Source organism: Poecile atricapillus, chromosome 1, assembly GCF_030490865.1.
Source record: "Poecile atricapillus isolate bPoeAtr1 chromosome 1, bPoeAtr1.hap1, whole genome shotgun sequence".
Lineage (NCBI taxonomy): Eukaryota > Metazoa > Chordata > Aves > Passeriformes > Paridae > Poecile > Poecile atricapillus.
This window is the reverse complement of record NC_081249.1, coordinates 110,730,574-110,752,322: the sequence shown is the minus strand read 5'-3', so window position 1 is coordinate 110,752,322 and position 21,749 is coordinate 110,730,574. Positions and strand designations below refer to the sequence as shown.

Genomic DNA, 21,749 nt, shown 5'->3' with positions numbered 1-21,749 from the left:
ATGCTGCACGGTGAGATGGTGCCTCTCATGGTGCTCATTGCCTCCCTGAACCTGCTCACTCTGTGGTGAATTCCCCCGACCCTCGGGGAAGGCTGAGGGGGCATTCCTGGCTTGACTGCAGCTGTCGTGTGTTAGGGGTCATAAACCATCAAGGACCCCCGAAGCGCCCCCACACTCGTTTGTCACCAAAGGAGTGAAAGCTCCCCCCCACCAGGGGAGGTGCCTGGGCCTTCCCACCGAGCCTGTGAGTATTTGAACCCATGGGACTTGAATTCCCGGGATTCTTCCCCCACTCCTGACAAACCATCACTTCAGCCAAGGGCCACCTAAGGTGCAAGAAATCATGTCTCATCGCAAGATCTAGGGGTGGAAAAGCTGGAGCTCTGCAGACCTTTTATTATTCTTCTGAAGAATCAACAAGCACTCAGCAAAATTTCATTTTTGTTTGTTTTATTCCAAAAAGCACTTCTTTCCAAATGGTTTTAAAATATCATACAGAGCTGTTCAGTTTCTTGGAGTGCTGTCTCTCCATTGGCTAAAAATAGAAAACCAGAAAACCCTTTCCACTCTGGCACAGTTTTCCTGGGAAACCAGGCTCTTTTAATGTCCTGTTCTGTTTCCTTTGCTGGGTGGGATAACCCCAGCACTGGTCCCAAAAGCAACACACTGCCCCAGCAACCCACATTTGATCAATAGGGCCAGCTGCTGTGTCCCTGTACTAGGGCTGCAAGGCCTCTGTGAGGGCACATGTGCACTTAAATGTTATTGTTCCATGCAATTTCCTTCTTCCCTAATCCACACAGACTGCAGACTGGCTGAGAGCTGTTGTTATCATCCTCTTCCATGATAATGTGCTTCTCTCAGCCTTGAGGCTGCTTTACCATCAAGGGTGCTCCCCTGGGAGGTTCCTGTGTCCCTCCTGACACCCACTCTCCTGAACAGAAGATGCTGTTCCCTCTCACCTCAGGGGGCACAGAACATTTCAGGAATTACAGTCCTGGGCTGAGAGGCTGTGGTGGGCATAAACACAGCAAAAGCAAGCAGCCTGTGACTGAACTCAAAATGGGTAATGTGAGCAGTAGCTGCTACTGTGTGACTGAAGACATTCCCTCAACCAGACTGAAGGAGATGAGAAAAGAAGTAGTACAGCTGTGGGGAGGAAAAGCAAGTACTGAAGTGACTAGATGTATTACCAATCTCAAAAAAACCCAACAAAACCCCAAACCAAAATAATCCTAGAAAGATTACAGAAGGGGATCAGAGCAGACTCTGCACTTTTGGAAAAAATAAGTGCTGAATCTGCCTCTGTAAATACTTCCTCTGGGTTCCTAAGGGTCCCAGGATGTCTGGCCAGGCAGCTGGTGAGAGATAATTAACAGGGGCTCAGTTGTGCAGGGCTGTGCAGGCATCAAGCTCATCTGTTGGAGGATGAACCACCTCTTGGCAATCAAATCAGTGATTGCCAAGCACATCACCAGCACCTGCTGCTCCCCTGTGAGGTAGGTAGGGTAACTCTTCAAGGATCAGTTATCCTTCCAAGGATACTTTTAAGAACTTTCACCTCTAAAACCCAACATAAACATCAACTCTAAGCTATCGAAAAAGGTTACCCCCAAATCCCAGTACCTGCTTCTGTCAGAGAACACCTAATACCCCAAGTGCTACCACCCAGCTGAGAAAACATTTGCCAAACCAAAGGGGCAAGTATTTGCCAGCTGAGTGCAGCTCACAGTCTGTGTCCTTTGCCATGACTTCTGGTAAAAAGTCCAGTAATCACCTGAAAGGGATTTAGGATCATTCTGAGACAGGTAGTAACTAAGTCCTAAATGCTAGCACCCCTCCTCTAGGCATGACTGACCACCCCGTTAAATAGCCATAATTCAACATGCTGCTTAACATTCTTGTGGTGACAATATAACCAGGTCCCACTGCCTGGAAGCAATGTCAAAGTCAGCCTACTGCTGTCCTCTGTAGTTCTAGTGTAAAAGGTAAGTCTGAGAGACCAAGAGATAAGTTAATATTGATCTTCAGATTTCCACAGTGATCAGTTTGAGCTGAAGAGAAAAACAGAGAAGTCTCTACAGTTCTGTTTTCAGCTGTCCAGAAGTGATCTCACTGTAGCTCTTCCTCCTTTTCACTTTATAAGTCAAGGTTTGGGAATATTCAGACAGCAGATGTTCCCAGTAGCACGAGATGTCCTCCATCTCCAAGTGCTCAGTGATGAACCGACGTCCCCTAGAGACACACAAGGCACAGTCAGGACTGTTTTCCAGTTCCTACAAGAGTCGTTAGTTTTGGTTTGGATGTATATCAACATTCACTCTTCCTTGTTTCAAATGAGAAACAACATGCACTGCTCTGTACCGTCTACTTTAATTTCACAATTTTCATTCATGCTCACAGCTCTGACAGTTGCAGTGCTTTTGCTATCCTCAAGACAGTATTTGCTCTCTGGGATAATAAATATCAGATTTCACTTATCACATACAGCTAGAGCAGCACTGATGCATGCTGCTTCAGACCAGCCTGGATAGATAATGTTTACAGTGCAGATAGAGCTCCCAGGAGCCAGCTTGCCTCATACTGAGACGAAAGCTCCCAACCTCTGCCAGCTTTCCACAGGGTTCCTGACACGGGTCACATGTGAACCAAAGAGCTGAGCACAGAATCCTGTTCTCTGCTTCCCTCTGCTTGTTACGAGTGCTCCAGCCCTCCTGCTGTGATTGCAGAAGATCAGTTATACTGTACCCTACTAATACTGGGTTGTCTTTGATGGGCAACTCCTTCAAAAGAGGTGTAAGAAAATGTTTTGGAAGAAGACTGCCTAGTAGCCAGGAAGGACACACTGCTTACCTCTCTGAAATTTCTTGTGCTATGGCATCATTTTCCTTTACAAACTGTAAGAGCTCCCTAAAATGAAGACACACACAAAAAAAAAAAAAAACAACAAAGACAAACAACTATGAAACAACTGGCTCAGTGGAGAACATCATCCCTTAGCTAAATTGTTGTGGAGGGTGAGGTTGAGTCTACAAGTGAGTGAAGGTGCTGCTCACCTCAGAGCACAGAAGGAACTTCTCCTCTTGATTGTTTCACATCAGTTCTGGACAACATCCTGAAATCTGGGAGCTAACACATTTTTGGCCCACTGGTAAGTTCTTCTTCCCCCTTATCTCTGCTGCCCACTTGCAAATTTAAGTGTCTAGTGCCTGCTGATTTCGGTGAGAGACTTACTCCAGTGAAACTGTACTCCCCAAGTAATATCAGCAAAGGATTCTTTGGGGGTGGTGATGAAGAGAAAACATCATGATCTCCAAGATCTTTGCCTGATGTCTCGGAGTGGAGGCATTTCATGGCCTAACACAAACCATCCCACCTTCCCAAAGGCTTCCCCATGCTATGGAATGCTCCATGGAGCATTTGGGTCTCACACCTGACGTCAGAGAGATCTGACTGCACTGGGATGTAGTGGACCCAAGGCTTCAGCTGGGGGTAGAAGAACTCCAACCACTCTTCTCCGACATGAAAGACCAGTGAGCCGCACAGGAAAAGGTGTTTCAAGCGGAAACTGGCTGCCACACCGCGGAAATTAAACAGGTACCTTTAAAAGGATGAGCAAAGAGAGGGTCCTGATTACACATTTTGTGTGAGGAAATGCACTAAGGTGTGCTGGTCTCCAGGTAGCAGTAAACCTTCCCTGACAGGCAGCAGCTGAGCAGCACACCAGTCACTAAAACAGAGGAAAGGCATTTATTTGACGCTGTTCACAGGAAAGGTGAGCTGAAGTTAAGGGTGTGCTGGGTCAGTTTCTGCTGTCTGTCAATTCAAGGTATGAGGCTTTACCTCTGATAAAGGCCCCTGCCTATGACAAACCCACGAGGTCTCATGGGCATTTGCCAACAAGGCATGGAAGGTCAAAACATGGATTCTATGACCCTATGGGGTCACCCAAAGGCTTTGTCAACCACAAGGAAATTTTTCCTAATTCTCTCTTGCCTTGCAGTGAAGCTTTTCTGTTCATCATTGTGCTTTGCCACATCTATCTCAGGTTATTTTTTCCTCTGGGATTCTGCTTTAATCTGAATGTAATTGCTTCATATTAACTTGGGAATGCAACCCTAGGAGGTTAAATGGGCCAGCACACAACAGATGGACCTTGCAGATAACAAAGAATCCACAATTTTGTTTTCAGTATTTTCTGCCAAGTTAGTAAAATGGGCTTGACTGTGGCAAGGGGGTATTTCTCTTAGCAAACTGTATCTCATAGGGATGTTTGGTTGATTACTTGTTTTCTTTATCAAACCCACATTTCTCCTATTATACGGAAAGCTGTTTTTCCTACGGGTAAACCTCCCCAGAACACATAATTGATCTTTGAAGTCAAACATTTTGAGCTGGGGGAAGAGAGTTCTTCCTTTAATGAAGCTATTTTGGGTGAGATGGAGCTTATATATTATATATATTTTGGACATGATGGGAATTACAGCTAAACTTAGTTCAGCAGTAAATAACAAAGGGTAAATCTGAAATTACTTTGCATCCTTTGTATTACTGAGGATCTCAAGGCAGGGATGAGGAGCTCACTGTATTAGGAACTCAACAAATACATGTAGAGATGTAACAAGAATGATGATCCGGAAGCATGGAAATGCCTCTCTCCATTGTCAGACACAGCTCCCACCATCCATGACCTCAGCCAAACCAGCCTGCTGTAACACCTACACTGAAGGGAGCAGACAAAAGTTCATGTTGACCCTACCACCCTGGGCTACAACAAAAGTGTGTGAGAAGGTCTCAGCCTACACCATATGATGAGCTGGGGAGCATCAGAGTTGGGCAGTGTATGTGTAACAGAAGGGAGAAATCTGGGCTACAGTTTAGTGAAATATAAAATGAGACAAGTCAATCACATTTGCACAAAAACACAGATTCAGCCAAATGACTGAGCTCTTATATCAGCAGATTCTGGCTGGCAGAATCACAACTAGCAGAAGAAAAATCAAAACATCTGACACACAAGTGCGTACACACTAAGAGTTTATATTGTACATAGAAACCCCTGAGAGTATTGCACCAAAAACCTGTCATTAAGTAGTTAAAGAATAAAAACCTTTGTAAATCAAACCAGATTCTCCCAAACAACATAAAAGTTTGAATTAATACAAGTTCTGCTCAATCAGATTTCAGGGTCTCTTTTACTACACATGCCCAGTGGCAGCACTTGTCATGCTAAGCTCCCAAATTTTCAACTGTCTTATATCTGCTCACAAGCTTTCATACCTACATGAAGCTGGATGTTGAATTAGACCTTAAAATAAAATGAGACTCTACCCCATGCAAGGAAAGGCTAACCCACAGCCCTTGAACAGATTTACTAATCAAAATTCTTACTTGTACTTGCAGTGATCAACCAATGGAATTTCCTTTGCAGGAGGCTTTCCTAAGGTGTCCTTAAAATAAAGAGAATTAAAAAACAAAGCAAAACAAAACAGTAAGCTTCAAATGGTGATTTGTTTTCCTTCTCAGTTAGAAACAAAGGTGATGTGTCAAAACCTTCCATTCCCACTTCTGAGAAAACCTTCTCTGGTGGGCTGTTAGAAGGATTGTAAAGAATTCCCGGCCCTTCAAACATGAAAAAAAGCTCAGTAAATTACACACTGCCTGTAAGTGAATGCCAGCACAAACACATTAAATGATAATGTTTTGTTGGCAGCTATAGAGTGGAAAACAGCTTGGGACAATGGACTGTGTGAAGCCAAGTGTAACTGGATTAGCCAAGACTGTCTGGAGAGAGCTGGACTGTCGACTAAGTAAGGAACTAAAAAGTTATCAGCAACAGTTATCAGAAAGTTATCCGCAATAGAATCAAGAAATGGAGAAAACAGAAAAAGGTTTGAAGACTGACAACACCAGAGAGGCAGCTCAGAGACAGAAGGGGAAGGGTTGGCCAATTTTGTTGTTGTGGGAGAGGAGGAGATTGGCAGAGATTCATTTTCTTATGTGTTCTCCTTTCCTTGAACAACAAGCGTAGAAGGAAGAAAAGTGTTTGGCCTGCCAGGCTCCAGAGACTCCTTCCTTTCATCTGTCAGAGAGGTGCAGCCATCAAGGGAACTACAAACCTCCCCCACTCTAAAGGATCACCCACAACTCTCCAACAAGATGTTTCTCTCTCTCATCAAAGCCATCTTGCAATGCCACCTTTTCTGGCCTTCACACTCTGAAGACAGACAAACACCCACACACCTTTTCAGATTTCCAAGCCTGGTTTTTAGTGTACTCAGCGTCAACAAGTTCCGGGTTTTCTCGGGACAGCAGGATGAGAGGATCTCTCTCAGGGCTTGTTCTGAAAAAGAAATGCTGTCACTAATTGCCAATCCCCATGACTCAACATAGCTAGCAGGCTACAGGACTTGAGGCACTGCTTCTTTCTGAGGCTGACCTCCCTGTGTGCCCCCCAAAACATTATGAAGTATGTACCACAGTGTATTTCTGTCCAAGGGTATATTAACAGAAGAGAATGACGTTATGGGTACCAAAATTATTTGACAGACTATATATTTAACACTATTATTTAAACAATTCCCAGGACAAATCCTGCTTCCTTTATCCTGATGGGTGCCAAATGCTTTAATTCCCACCTTACTCAGAGAGAGTTAAGAGATGCTCAGCATCTTCAGCAGCGATCCCTCTGACAGGACTTTAAAACACTGCTGATAAACAAGGTTATGACATCCCTGAGACACATTCCTCATCACCTCCTGAGTCTACCTAGTAAGCCATCAAATCCTTCCCTAGTGGGGAAGGGGAAGAAACAAAGTATTATTTAAAACTGTCACTGGAGAGAGGCCAAAACCAATCTTCTCTTATCCCCCACCACTCAGGTAAGTCAAGGTCAGAATACTTTTCATTCAGTGTGAAGCACTTGCACAGCAAATAAAGCATTCACATTGGTAGAAAGCATGAAAAGCAATATTAAATCTTTAAATTTGTATCATGCACCTGCAGTTCCCTTCACAGAACAACACAAGTGGGTTCCTGAGGTGACAGTTTTAGTCATTAAGAAATAATGTGGCAAATCCATCACAACTTCTGTTTCCAATATTAGGTGATTATAATAAACTAGTTGCAAATGGCAGTTCTTGTGGAGAATAACTAATAGTGCAATGCTGTACAACATGTCTCACTTTCCTTACTTTCGGAAAACACACTCTAAGTTACACTTAATTAGGGATTAGGTCTTAGAGACATGGAAATTTCTACATACAGAGAGCTGTCACAGCCTTGATTGGTAGAATCTTCTGTTGCAGGAAAAAATACTCACCTGGATCCTCGGAAATATCCCTTAGAGATTTTTTTCTTCCATGGCCATTTTTCTGCAGATCTGAAATTAATTTTTATACATGGCAATAAATGATTTCATATAACCATGAAACAACACTCTAATCAGCTTTCACAGCATGATGTCTTTTTCTATTCTTCATTTTTGATGAAAATCACTCTCTTCATTATAACATAAAAAATCTCTCAGCCAGGTCCATTGAAACAGGTTTTCCTGTGACTATTGTGTTTAAGGCAACATAATATAGGCTGCTTTCCAGAAAACCTTTCAGGCAAAACAATGTATTACACACAGCCCCCAACCAAACCTTGAAAGGTATTAAAAGTCTACCTAAGATTTGAATCCACTTTTTGTACTGTGGCTTTATTTTGCTGTACTTCACTGACTATGGATAGTGAAAAATGACTAGAGAGTTTCTAATCAGTCATTTCCCACTACAAAGCAAAACTACCAATCAAGAAACAAAAAACCCATCTAGTGTTTTGCATTTAAAACACAGGAGTTCATTGTTTTTCCCTAATCACTCTCATTTTAAACCTAATCAAATCCTTCAAAATAGTTGTTCACCTGGGGTTTTTTTCTGCCAGTGCAGTCACCTGCCTCACCACCTCTCAGGGGAACTCTGCCATACTTTCCTACTGCAGCTGCTGGAACATGCAGGTCCTGACCCCCAAGCTGATCTCCTTATAACAAGTGAAAACACGAGGATGAGTAAATGCTTTGGACCTCCATTACACTACAACACATTAAGCTTTAGCTATGAATAATCACATGGATCTTCAGATTTCGAAAAGTGCAAGATTCAACCTTGCGTTCAGATGTCAAGTCAATTACATAGACGTGGTTTTTGCTATTTTATTGCTACTTATTTTTATTGTGTTCACTCACTGTTGAACACTTGGTTTGTCACTCTCCATGGGAAGCAGCCCCTTACTCTGCTAATAAGTCAAAAGATCCTGCCAAAAGGAAGATTCCCAGCCAGAAATGTCTTCTGCTTAGCCCAGTATTTACTCTTGATTCTTAGGAATGATTCCAGGTTTTTCTATTGCACAATGACACTCAATAAAAGCAGATCTAAAGAAGGCTTTCCTTTAGCCTTCCAGAAGCTTATACAAACATCCTGGATCATCCCTGCAGTGAAAAAAACACAGCTCCTAGAGAAGTAGTTGAAAAGAAAGAAAAATGTTTCTGCATATCAGGGGAGATTTCTGCACGCAAAAGATAACTGCTACTTTATTGACAAACCTGCTCTCCCCAAACTCGATAGTAATCTGGCCCTGACAGCATGAAGGATGTGCATAGTTTGTCCTCTGCATTCCTTACTAAAGGGTTGCAAACAGAAGAGCTAATTATAACTTCCAGTGAGATCACCCAAGGTTTCCATGGAGAATTCCCATACAGCAGTTAGGCTGTAGGTAGTTAATGTGAGGCAGCAGGACAGATCATAGGCCAACAGACCTATGGTCTTAGACATCAACACTGGCCCAATGCTGCCCAGTACAAGATGGATTTTTTTTCTTCCATGAAACCTCCACCCACACATAACCATTTCCAAAACATACCTTCTGAGGTCCTCTCTCATGAGATCCCAGCGCCCTAAACCTGTTGGATAAATTGGCCAAACAGCTGGTCCTCCTTCCCAAAATGTCCAGGCAGGATACATGATATCATTGTATTCAGATGTCTTGAGAAAAAGGAGAGTAATGCAAGAATGAGAGTAATATCTACTTTGGTTTACTGACTGAGCCCACCAGTAACAAATGCTCCTTCTGCGAGCTCTGCTGGCTTTCTCCATTATGTGTCCAAAAGAGGCCACAAGAGCTTTGCAGTCACCATTTGCTGGGCTTACAGAATCACAGAATTATTAGTGTTGGAAGGGACCTCTGGAGATCATCCAATCCAACCCCTCTGCCATGGCAGGGTCACCTAGAGTAGGTGACACAGAAACACATCCAGGTGGGTTTGGAATATCTCCAGAGAGGGAGACTCCATGACCTCCCTGGGCAGCATTTATATGAAGACAGCTTGATACTGAAATGCTTCAATGATTTTTACTTGTGTGATGACACAGGACTTTCATGTAGTAAATAGCAAAAGAGATCCATGATGCAGTTGATTAGTAAATAGCAGAAGACCTGAGCTCAACTCACTAAAGGCTTGTGCCTATGTGTAGCTAAATATGTTTTCTTCTGATGATAAGAGGCATTACTACCTCCTCAGAGACAGAGGCACATAGAGACACTTTGACATTAAGGTTTCCAACACTTCATTCCAGACTTCCTAGAGATCACTTAACAGTTCACTGTAACAAATATCCAGGTCATGTAAAAATTCCAGTTCCTCGCTCCTGTTTGGTTGCTTAAGTCCCCATATATTACTGGAGGGAAGACCAGCACTTAAGACTAAACCCTTCCATAAAAACAGACTATAGGCAACTTCCTTGCACTAATAGTAAACTTCCTACACAATTATCCATCTATCTGTTACCTGGAGATACTGGAGAGTCCAAGGCCAATGAGGTAGTCAGGAGGTTAGTGCACACAACTTATGAACAGGGGCTGAGGAATGGGTTTGTCTGTGCACAGGAAGAAGAGGCTTGGGGAAATGTAAATACCATCTCCTACTGCCTAATGGAAGAGTTCAAGAGGAGACACACTCTTCTCTGAAGTGCAGAGCCAGAATGAGTGGCAGCAAGTTTTGATTACAAGAGGAGAAATTCCAGTTAGATAGTGGGAAATATGTTTTCATTCTGACAACAGGTCCAACTCTGTCTGTGGATGCCCTGTCCCCTGGGATGCTCAGATCTGAGAAGGATGCAGCCCAGAGCTGTTCGAACTCTGAGCAAAGCTGCTGGACTGGGTGACCTTCTGAGGTCCTTTCCAACTCAAATGAGTGTGTGCTTCTCTATCTTCTCAGTCCTGCTACAACCAATCACTGGTAACAGACCACAACAGCTCCATGATCAACTTTCTGAGATGCAGAACAGGAAAATACCTCAATCCCTTACACTTTCAGCTTTAGAAAGCACATGGGACCAGCACCCTGAAGTCTTTCTAACACTGGCTGCTGAAATGTGAGCTGTGCATGGTCATTGGGTTTCAATTAAGATAGGGTTGAGGTTACAGTTCAGATACTGGGCAATAGTGAGCACAGAAACTCAGTTTCTTGCAGGGTCTTGCAGGGGACCCAGGGGCAGAATTATGAAAACAACTGCAGATTAAACTCCCACAACCTACTTTGCAAAAGCTTGGGTTCTGCTGGCTAGAGTTAAGGTTGTTCAATGGTCAAGGGGCAAGACAGGTTGGCTTTACTGCTGCATCCAGCAGCAAACATGGTTATTGCCTGTACTGAAAATCTAGAGAGAATTTTAGGATTGCTGGGGAGTAGGCTATAGTTATGGATCATATTATGACTCAGATTGCATGAGCTGAAGACTCAGGTTCAGAGTAAGATGCTGAAAAGTAGCAGAAACAGAGTTGGGTTTGGAACTAGCAAGACCAAATAATTAACTGCTTCTCCTTGTACCTTACTGTCTGCTGGACTTCAGCCAAGAATAGGATTTGTTGTAAAAATGCAAGATTTGGGCATACAGAACATACACTAAGGCAAAGCAAGATAAGCCAAAGCTTGAGGTGCAAGAACATTTTGTTGTAAAGGATGAGACACTATGCTTCAAGTCAGGTTTAACAGTGGGAGAGGTAGGAAAATATGCATGAGGGTTCTTGAGTCTGGGAACAGAGAAGCAAAGATTGACTGTCCCCATGCATGCGTGTGCCTCTGTGTGTGTGTGTGTGCACATCTGCAGGTAGAAAAGGGAATCCAAGAGAAAAGGGTTCAGAGAAGATGACAAGATTATAGAAACACACATCTGTGACACCACAAAAAAAGGACTAAAATATTCACATTAAATAAGATTACTGTATGACAAGTGTATGACAAAAATCCTTAATATTGCTGATAAACTATGGCTACAGTTTTAAGAGAGGTATTGTAGCATATGGGAGGAATACTGCCACATATCCCACCCAGCTGTGTATGATTCCACCGCAGCAGAGGTACACTTTTTGACCTGGAAGAGAAGCTAATGAGGGGGAAAGCTGATCTATCAAATTGATCTGCAAGTCTGTCTGCCAGAAAACTGAAAGCAAAAGGAAACGAAAGGCAAGAAGTAGTAAGCAATTCTGAGGCACGGAAAACCTGCAGAGAACCATCCTCAAAAATATGTTCCCACGAGAAAGAAGAACATGCACATCTTGGAAATGCTCAGCTTTTAAAGGTGTGTGTACCTTGCTGAAGGAGAAGACTGGGATAATGGGTTTCATCCACTTGGGAGCCTGGGGGTAGTCTCGCACATTGATCACCATTTCCATGTCAGGGAGGCGGTGGATGACCCCCAGAATGAAGTGCTCAACTCCACTGCATCTGTGGGGAAAAGACACATGGCAAAAGAGCTGTAAGGAGGCAGGCTCCTGCAGTCTCTTGCAGGTCTTCCTCTGCACAGAGACAGAAGAGATGGCGAGCCTAAGCTATACCATGATGCAAACTGGGAACTGACTACAGCAGCCTCCAAGTCTCACTGCACTATGGACACCAATGAAGCAACAGATCCTATTAAATCTGGCCTGATCTGATCAGGATCCCACAACCAACCAACCCTTTGTACACTGAAGTGCAACAGTGACACTTTCCTATTGATGCAAATAAGCCTATGAGTTTATTTTCTGGTCTCCTGCTCTGATGAGGAATTCAGACCTCTGAAATATCATTGTACTCAATAACTTCCAACTTGGTAGTGTTGGAAGTACTCTTCTGTCCCAGCTAGGGAGAGGAGATCCTCTGCACAGCTCTTACCTTGCAGGGAACATGCAGTCCTGCTCACGATACAGTTTGTTTTTAATTATTTGGTAGTGGGTCCCGAGCTTCCGGCTCACCACATCTGATATTGTCTCCTTGGAAATGCCACCTCGAAAAGGAGCCAGGTCCTGCTTCCAGACACTGAAACAAAACCATTAGCCATTATTATGTACCACAGGGAGGATACTGTGCATTAAATTACTGCAGTGTGCAGAACAGTATTCTAGCTAAAATAAGCTCCATGTAGCTTCTAGGAGCTCTGGTGTGAGATTTTAAGTCACTTGGAAGTTCCCCAGAGACTCATAGGTCCATGTTTCACACTTTTACCTATGTGCTGTTTGCCTGAACACAAAGCCCAGCATAGGACAACTCTAGTTACTCTCCCACAAAAGTACCTGACATAGCCTAGCACATTTTGGGTAAAATCCTTCAGCTGACTTCACCCTTGTGCTCTGGCACTCCAAAAATGATGGGGCATACCAAGGCCAAATTCTTCACAAAATCTCATGTTATGTAGACATTAAAAATGTAGGTAACAGTCTAGTTACATGAAATACCATCACCCAGGAAAACTGGGTGAGTGGAAGCTGGCCCAGAAGGACAGGCCTATGTAGCACATGTCCTGTGACTTCTGCACATCACCAGTGACCTCCAGGAACACACTATGGAAGCACAAACCTAATGAATATAAGAAAACACAGAAGGAGGACTCGACTTACATAAATTTAGTCTAAAAGTCCCCTGACCTAGCTGCTCTGAGCATGTAAAAAACACTGTCAGATTGTAACAGCCAAGGAAACATTCTTTGCTTTTAGGTAGATTGCATCAATGTTTCAATTTTAGAAAATACTGTCAGGGTGATCCCACTGTGTGTAGGTGGTCAAACACTGGTACAGGTTGCCTCGAGAGGCTATGGAGTTTCTTTGACATATTAATGTCAAATAATACTCAAAACCTGACTGGTCTCAGTCCTGGCAACCCTACTTCAGCAGAGGGGCTGGACTTGATGATCTCAAGAGGTCCCTTCCAACCTCCAGAATTCTGCTATTTCCTAATCGGGTAGAGAACAGTGAAACTATGCCAGGAATTGCCATTGTACAGATAGTCTGACCACAACAGCATGAGCAGTTGGGTAGGGATGCAAACGGAATGAGCCTGAGAACAGGAGGAAAGCTGCAGTGCCATGGCACATCCTCACTTCATGTTACTATTGCCTATCATGTTCTGCAGAAGTTTCGGAGGTTGTAACCACTTGGGAAGGTGTTTTGCCCATAGGTGGGCAGGAGCTGGTGGCGTGTACATTTTAAGATTAGGACATGTCTTTAGGCTGTATCTGGGTTGGAACTTAAAAAGGCCGGAAGGCTCAGCTAGAAGAGACTTTCCCTCATCAATATTTCAAGAGCAATGAAGATCAAAAACTCCAAACAGAGTGTACAAACAGTTGCTCAATATGACTCATCTGATTTTAAAAGCCAACATAGTACTCAAACCCCAAAATAAGTGAGCACATCTGATACTTTTAAATAGGAGGCTTGAAGTTGGGCATCTGTGTTTATGCATCTGAAATCTAATCTTAAAGGCAGAAGAATATGATAACCCCTAAATTAATTTTCCTCCTTTAAATAAAAAGGCTGCTTATAGGTATCAAACCACCCCAGTCCTACTGAGTGAGAAGGCAGAAGTGGCTTGTTAAGAGAAATGTCACCAGTTATTTGTATGGTTTATTATGTGGTCATACATGAAATGCCAACACACTGTACGTCCAGCTGCAGAGGGTAACAAGGTGTGTGACCAGCGGCGGTCCCATAGCTGCAGATGTGACACCTTTGGGCCAAAATATTCCCTAGCTAATCCCCAATACACCAGTGCTGCCGAAAGTATTCCCTCCTGCGTCCGGAGACCTGCGCAGTCGAAAGGAAATCAGTCTCTCACCTTTGGTGGCAGCTGCAATTTTCCTTTACACACGGCTCATAGGCTTCCACAGCTTTCTTAATTTGGCCAGTTATCGTTTTCCACTTGGCATCTAAAACACACAGGAAGGAAAAGCCAAAGGATTCGATCCCTCCGCCAGCAGAACAAGCGGCGGGCTGGGAAGGCGGGGAACGGGCAGCGGCTCGGGCGTGCCTTCCAGCCCGCGTTCCGCTGGGGGAGCCACCCGGCCGGCCCCCCGGCCCCGTTCCGCAGCCGCGTCCCGCCGTGCCGCCGCTCACCTGCGGCCAGGGCGGGCCCCAGGCGGCACAGCGCGGCCGCCACGGCCCACAGAGCCAGCGCCGCCCGCCCCGCCGCCATGGCCGCCCCGCCGCCCGGCCCAAGATGGCGGCGGCGCCCGCCCCGCGCGGCCATGGGAGCTGGAGTTCCCGCCCGAGCGCTGAGGGGGCGGGCGGACATGGCCGTGTGGGGACAGAGCCGCGGCGCGCTGCGAGAGAGAGATTGGGCCGTGCTACCCAGAGGAACTCGGAGCGTGCAGCTGGGATAGCCCTCGCGAACACCCGCCCAGCTCCGCCCTCAGGAATCCCGCCAGCCTCACACGGGACTGGGCGCCTGCCTGCTGGCCTCGCTCCCTTCGGGCGTTCTTGGGGGAGAACTTCCCTGGGCGCCTGGATTCATCGAGCAATCGGTCCAGCCTGTAAGCTCCTGTCCAGCTCTTTCTCCTGGCCCGACCACTCGCTGTTGCAAAGGCCTAATTAAATTTGAACATCCAGGGTAAAGTCACAAATCTCATCGTTTCAGTATAAAGGTTTAGGTTTATTTGTATAAATTTCTTTGCAGCTTCAGGGCTGTGGACTGCAAGGAATCATAGAATCATCGAATGGTTTGGGTTGAAAGGGACTTTAAACATTATTTAGTTCCAACCCCTCTGCCATGTTCAGGGATGTTTTTCACTAGACCAGATTGCTCAGAACTCCATCCAACCTGGCCTGGAACACTTCCAGATATGGGGCATCCACAGCTTCCCTGGGCAACCTGTTCCAGTGCCTCACCACCCTCACAGTAAAAATTTTTTACCTAACATCTAATCTAAACCCATGCTCTTTTCCTCCTTTTCCTATCACTACATGCTGTTGTAAAATGTTCCTCTCCATCTTCAGGTTCTGGAAGGCTGCAATTAGGTCACACCTAGGGTGTCTTTCTTCCAGGCTGAACAAACCCAGTTCTCTCAGCCTTTCCTTGTAGGAGAGTTCCTCCGTACCCATAGCCATTTTGGTGGCCCTCCTTTGGACTCATTCCAACAGGTTGATGTCCTCCAAGGATTAGATGATCTTTAAAGATCCCTTCCAGCTCAAGCTATTTTATGCTCTGTGAAAGAAGAGAACTGAGAATCGGTGGTTGAGTACCGTCAACATAATGTGTAACGTGACTTTCACTTTGCAAAATGCTTTGTATGTGCGGTATTCAAAGCTACCCTCTGCTTAGCGCTTGGCATTTGAGTTTGGGTCCACTTGGTCATATTTGGCTGTCCTTCAGGAGACAGGCTTATCAACTGTGTGCTGGATGCAATACCCATGCTGATAAGCACCCAAATGAACATAGGTCAGAGGGGCTGGGGATAAGCAGATACCATCCAGACACCAGTCAATCAATGTTTCTTCACAAGACTGAATGAGGGAAGGTCTGTCCCATCTTCATACAGTCTGTGTATTCAAATGTGAACACTAAACATTCATTTTTCCTAGCCTGACGGCTTTGGATTTCAGGAAGAGGAGCTGTGGTTGCTCATAAATAAGAAGGAGCCACATTTAAACTAAGTTTCTAGAGAGTGAACTCTGATTAGGCACAACAGTCTCCAACTCCACTAGTCAGCTCACTTCACCCTTGTGCTCTGGCTCTCCAAAAATGATGGAGCACACCAAGACTAAATTCCTCACAAAATGAGGAATAGGCCTCTTTTGTGTGAAACTGAATTGGTCCTGTAGGTATTTGTAGATTTGGGTGGGGAAATGATTACCAGAAAACAGACCAAAGAGGAAAAGCGTGTGCTGACAAGGAGTGTGAAAGTTTCCCAAGGACTGCTAAACTCCAGAGACCAGTAGTTCTACTGAATTTGCAAGAGCTGATAAAATCCAGGCCCCAAGTCTGCTCACTCTGTGCAGGGCCACAAGTGAATATTGGGATCAAGCCCTGGCTGCATGACTGGAGGGCAGCAGCTCCTACAGGCAAAGTCTGCAGGACCATGTGTGTTCCCATTGAAATTAGTCACTTTGAGGGACTTTCTGAACACCTGCTTGGAAGGTGTTAGTGCCAGCACAGCCCTCTACTGAGGTTGTCCCTATGAGTGAATCTTTGTGTTTCATCTGCTATTATTAGTAACACCTTCCTAGAGTGAAAACCTTGAGTATTTCTGGCTGTCTCATCTTAAACTCTTGTTGCATAGCCAAACATTTTTTAAGCAAATCAGGAAAATTAATCCCTTCTTTTCATCTTCTCTTTGAGATCCTCTGTCTTCCTTTTGATTTCTAGGTAGGGGTCTGCTTTCTTTCTTTTCCTCTACAGTTCTTCTCAGAGCTGCAGTAGTCACAGATCCAACTAGAGGCTGGTCTGAAGACACCCTCAAAAGTGTGAACCTTAGTAAGATAAAAATAAAAAATTGTCAATACTCTTAAATATCGATCTTTACCTCCACTGTCCTCACTCAGTCTTAACATTGCTAATCCATCCTTTAGTTCTAGAAAAGTTTTCTGTCTTCCCTCTCAGGTTCCAGACCAGATTTTCCTGCTTCTTTCCTGGCTGACTGAATAGAGACATCAGCGCTCTCTTCCAACACCATTTCTGTTTGTTTCTCACAGCTCTCTGCTAGTCTCCTACACAGCCAGTAGAGCTGTAGTAGTTCACTCTGTAGCAAAGGTTATTTCGGGTACTTTCTCTGAAGCAAATAGTAGGAGTGGCAGTCAGCATAAATGTTTAATAGGCCCTGAGAGCTAAGACTTTAAGATGAATCTCCTTTTGAAGCTACATTTGCAGCCTCTGCTCTCCCAGGCTTTGTATAATGAAAGCACCCCAGGCCACTGTGGTGTGGTTTTGGCATGTGCTGTAGTTCCCCCCGAGCACCTTGGATGGTTGTAAGCCTCAGAACCCCTTGACTCTCACTTCAAACACAGCCTTTGCCTCACCTTCTCTACCTTCTTAATTTCCTGTAAATCCAGAGCTCTGTGCAGGAGCATCTGGCTCTGATCTTTGATACCCTCCCTCAAACACAGCCCCTCCCTCATTTTTTTTTCTCTGCCAAATCAAGCATAAACACCCACAAATTTACTTTCATCCTGTTCCATGTGCCCGGAGTGGAAAATCACTTGGCTGTAAATCTGGTGTCCTTGCTTTACATATTCAACATTGGTTAGAAGAAGGGTGCTAGGGAAGAGTTTGGTTCTCCAAGCTGCTTATAAGATTGAGTTGAACAAAACATACTTCCTACATGTTGAGTTTCTTCTGTGGTCTGGCTTTTCTTTGCTGCTATCTGCTTGAGTAGGGGTGGCAGTGGAGGCTGTCCTCCTTTAATTCATCCTTTTGTGCCAAATGGAATCCTAGGCTTCCTGAACTCCTCAAATAATAGGGAATATTTCCTGTGGAGAATGGCCATCTCAGCAGAGGGAAGAAGGAAGCTGTACAGGCTGCTGAGCTTCAAAACCTGTGATTTACATTACCAAGGCTTCTGGGGATGGGTCCAGTCTTTCTCATAAGAAGCCACACAGCTTCTGGAGAGCCAAGATTGTTTCCTGTTGGTGAGATCCTTGTGGAGCTTCTTTTCCCCTTGGCTCTGAGCTGTGTCCCATAACATGCAGCCCTGTGGAGGTGTCGGACTGTGGCTGTCAGGATTCAGGGCTGCAGTACATGGCTTGGGGATGTTTGGTATTGAATATTCAATTATTTTATGCAAAGGAGGGGAATTATAAAAGTGTTACAGCAACTGGAGCACTTCAGAGAAGTGCAATGCCAGAATAGGACACCCAGTAAGGGCTGGGGTCATGAATGAAGGCTCAGACTAAGACTCTGCAGGGTCTGCAGGACCTTGGGGTTGGACTGGGCAAAACAATGCTGGAGACCCCAGAGTTCGGTTTTGATGAAACCCCATCAGAGTGTGCCAGTGAAGGAAGTCAGTAACCCAGCCCTCAACCCAGCCTGAGGATTTTGCAAGGCAAAGGAAACAATGGAGCTTCCAAGAAACAGTAGGAAAGGCATCTGTAGCTCAAGCCCAAGGTCAAAGTTTAAGTAGTTGTGCATGCTGTGTGAGCAACACAAACCAACTACATCTGGTGCTTGGGAGAAGATGCAAGAACTGCAGTGGTTTCATCCCTTGAGGGATTTGTACGTGCCAGAGGATTCCTGTGCTCATGACAGTGATGACAGTGTCATAAAACTTTTTTCACACTGGCAGCAGGGTGTAGCAGCCCCAAAGAGGAAGAAGGACACCTATTTAGTGTGAATTGAGTATATAAATACACTTATAAACATTGGGCCAGGAATATATCTAAGGCTTTTTATTTGTACCACCTAGAAACAGTACAGATAAATCCACCTTTCTTGGAGGAGTTAAGAAAACCTAGGACTCTGCACAGAAGGATGAACTTGAGTTCTGGTTCATCCTCAAGACACAGCACTTGTCACTACCAGTCTCATTACTGCAGCTACTATTTTTCCTGAAGGCTGCCATCACTGGAGAAATCCTAGATGTTTGTAGCTCCACAGACATTAAGTCACTGGAGTTGTTAAATTATCAAAGCATGGAACTGTAATTGTGAGCATCTTGTGAACTGAGGTTCTAAAGTTACCAACACCCCTGTACAAACCAAAAACTGGAAAAGGCAAATTTGTAGTGGTGGAGGATGGCGGGGGGTAATGTTTTGAAAGTAAAAAGCCTCATCAAGAGGATGTATTCAATATTTGTACCCATTTGCTTTTGCATTTGAGTCACAGGACATCACCACAAGCTGAAATTGAGCACATTCCTATACAAAAAGCCTTGGCATTAGGCCATGGCTGTAAAGACTTTTAAAAATCTGTTTGAGAGGCCATGTTAACTAAAACTGATCATAAATCACTTTTTGCCATTGCCAGTGGGGATCTGGCAAGCACCTTCCTGCAAACAGAACGTCTCTTTCTTTAGCTGCAGTTGTATAACTTGCAAATTGAATGCGAACCTGAGAAAGATTTAGTAGTTGCAGGCACACTCTCTAGAGCCTTTGACAAAAATTCTGTGGAACAAAGTCCCAGGCTAGATTATGGATATGTCAATTGGGGAAAACAAAATAGAAAAACCCCAGCCTTGTCGGTTTTAAAATGAAATGCAGAATTTTATTGCTGCTGGTTTGCTGAGGACGAGACACTGCAGGATGTAATTAAAGTTCTACTAGAAAATGATTTGCACAGCTTATTCTGCCCCTGTTTCAGTTTAAAACGATTTAGATACCACTTCTCTGAGGCATGAAGAAAACTGATCCTTGAAGTGTTGCAGGAAAATAAAGACACAGAAAGCCATTTAGAGCCTGAAGGCAGCGTGAGACATCTCTGCCTCCCTCAATAGTCAGAAATACAAGTGATGTGAAATGGAGGAGTGCGTGCTGGTAGAAAACACTCACCCTCTGGAAGGAAGTTAGGGAAGCAGGCTGGCATCAGCTTGATATGGGAATCCTGAGCAGCCATTTTCATATTGCAGAGTAGTCTCTGAGGGTAGACACCACTGCTTTGTAAGGGAGCAGGTCGCTGGTATCTCTTAATAGTGGATTTCATATTCATAACAACATGTCTGTCGATGCACTGCAGGTCAGTGCAACCTTATGTGCTTCCAGCTAATCCCTGGTGCCTAAATCTACCACAACAGTGGAAAGCTATGCCGAAACTCTGCCAGGAAGGGGGCAGTGTCAATCTGTTGCACTCCTGGCACTACTCAGTTGCAGTGGATTGTCACATCTGTGCTAGCAGAAACTGATATCATAGTGAGGGTGGGTTTGTTGAGATAAGCAAATGGGAAAAGTGGAACAAAAACGTGGTGTGATTTTGTAGCCTGGGATTGGCAGTGTTCCACAAGTGATAGAGATGCACAGTAACAGAGACACTCAACAACTGATGATGGGCTGTGTTCTGTGCAAACCTTGTGATCACATGAGGGGGGTTGTTGTAGGAATAACAGGAGGAATAGATGAATAGATTCACGTTTCCTGAATTCCACAGGCCAGTGGGAGAGTGTAAATTGCGGCCTTCCATGCAGGTGTCAGCTTAGAGTGGCTTTATGCTAGAAAAGTAAGCAGCTTTTCAGTGGGTTTTTTGCTGACCATGGGATGGGTTCTCCAGAGGACATGGGACATCTGTGGCAACAGATTGCCACATTTCTTAGGGGAACAGACACCTTGTATGTACTTGTGGTGTCTATTAGCTGGGTGTAGCTGAACCTGTGTCCCTAGGGGAGCTTTGAGGATCTGTACCTTTCAGAAGCTCTTGGAGGAAGTACCATTGAGCAGAGGCTTGTGTGAGCAGCACCCATCAGAGCTCAGACAATGATCCATGCAGAGCTCTTTGGGGTTCCTGGTTAGGAGGCATTCCTGGACAATGTGGAACGTGGGAGTTCTTCCATGCTATTTCAGCCAGTGACAAAAGGTGTGTTCAGGTACAACGTGCTGAGCACTGAGAGGGCTTTGTTTCCTCCTCCTAAAGTCCCAGTTCTTGTCACTGCCACTGTCATTGCTGCAGCTACTCTGCTTCCTGAAGATCATCATTGCTGGAGAATTCCTAGATGTTTGTGACTCCACAGACATTAAATCATTGAAGTTGTTAAATCACTGAAGCATGGAACTGTAATTGTGAGCATCTTTGTTACAACTTTTTTGCAGAGCTGCACAAAATTCATGCTTTTCTCTGTCCTAGCATTGCTTGACTGTAATAGAATTTCCTTCTGCTAATAAACTGAGGCATTAAGTTTCTAATTTAGGGATGGGATAAAATGAGTTGTGCTGTGATTTCTAATCACGGGAGAACTCTTCTAATGTGCACACATCCAGTGTTTGTCATATAAAAATGGTTCCTTAACAATGCCCATTGCAGCTAATTTGTAACTACACAGTGTAAACATTGATTTCTAAAGTTTTTTAATAGATCCCCAAGCTACTTAATTATCACTTACTGACCCTTGTTTTCTAATGGTGATTAGTTTAGTTTCCTCAAACTTTATAAGAGCTGGGTCTCAAGTGGCAGTAATATGGACAAATTCTTACTCCATATTTAATAGGATAGAGGGTCTCCAAAGCATTACTAGATCATTCCCAGATTCCCAAAATTAGGCTTTACCTTCACAGTGATAGCCCTCTTAGCTGGACATTTTGAATGTTCTATCTGGTTCAGCTAAAGCTTGTATTAAAGTCAGGGAGAAGCAAATTCAAACCAAAACTCTGGGATTTTAAAAAATGTTGTTTGAGAAAAATCACGAAGTCTTGCTTATAGTAGGTTTCTTTCAGGTCTGGCACAGTTTTTGGCCTATAAACCTGTTGGATTCTTCAGCACACATGTTTATATGAGTTCAGGAAAGAGATCAACCTGGTTCCTGAGAACAATTTGCCATGAAGAAAGTGTG

The 21,749-nt window shown here is 44.4% G+C and overlaps 1 protein-coding gene across 1 annotated transcript; it reads right to left on the bottom strand.

Annotated features, from left to right (window-relative positions):
* Positions 1 to 433: 433 nt before the first annotated feature.
* Positions 434 to 14,640, bottom strand: POGLUT1 (protein O-glucosyltransferase 1). Its single transcript, XM_058838362.1, has 11 exons — positions 14,404 to 14,640; positions 14,126 to 14,216; positions 12,191 to 12,334; positions 11,626 to 11,761; positions 8,902 to 9,023; positions 7,322 to 7,381; positions 6,244 to 6,343; positions 5,392 to 5,450; positions 3,434 to 3,601; positions 2,854 to 2,910; positions 434 to 2,235 (listed from the first exon to the last, which is right to left on the bottom strand). The coding sequence occupies exons 1-11, from the start codon at positions 14,579 to 14,581 to the stop codon at positions 2,079 to 2,081; spliced, it is 1,272 nt and encodes a 423-aa protein (XP_058694345.1). The 5' UTR covers positions 14,582 to 14,640; the 3' UTR covers positions 434 to 2,078.
* Between the last annotated feature and the right edge of the window lie 7,109 nt (positions 14,641 to 21,749).

Excerpts from the sequence above, each read along its gene's own strand:
- POGLUT1 (XM_058838362.1), bottom strand. The coding sequence starts at position 14,581 with ATGTCCGCCCGCCCCCTCAGCGCTCGGGCGGGAACTCCAGCTCCCATG. Across the intron at positions 11,762-12,190 it reads GACTGCATGTTCCCTGCAAG|ATGCAGTGGAGTTGAGCACT; the intron begins GTAAGAGCTGTG and ends TTTTCCCCACAG. Across the intron at positions 7,382-8,901 it reads ATGAGAGAGGACCTCAGAAG|ATCTGCAGAAAAATGGCCAT; the intron begins GTATGTTTTGGA and ends AATTAATTTCAG.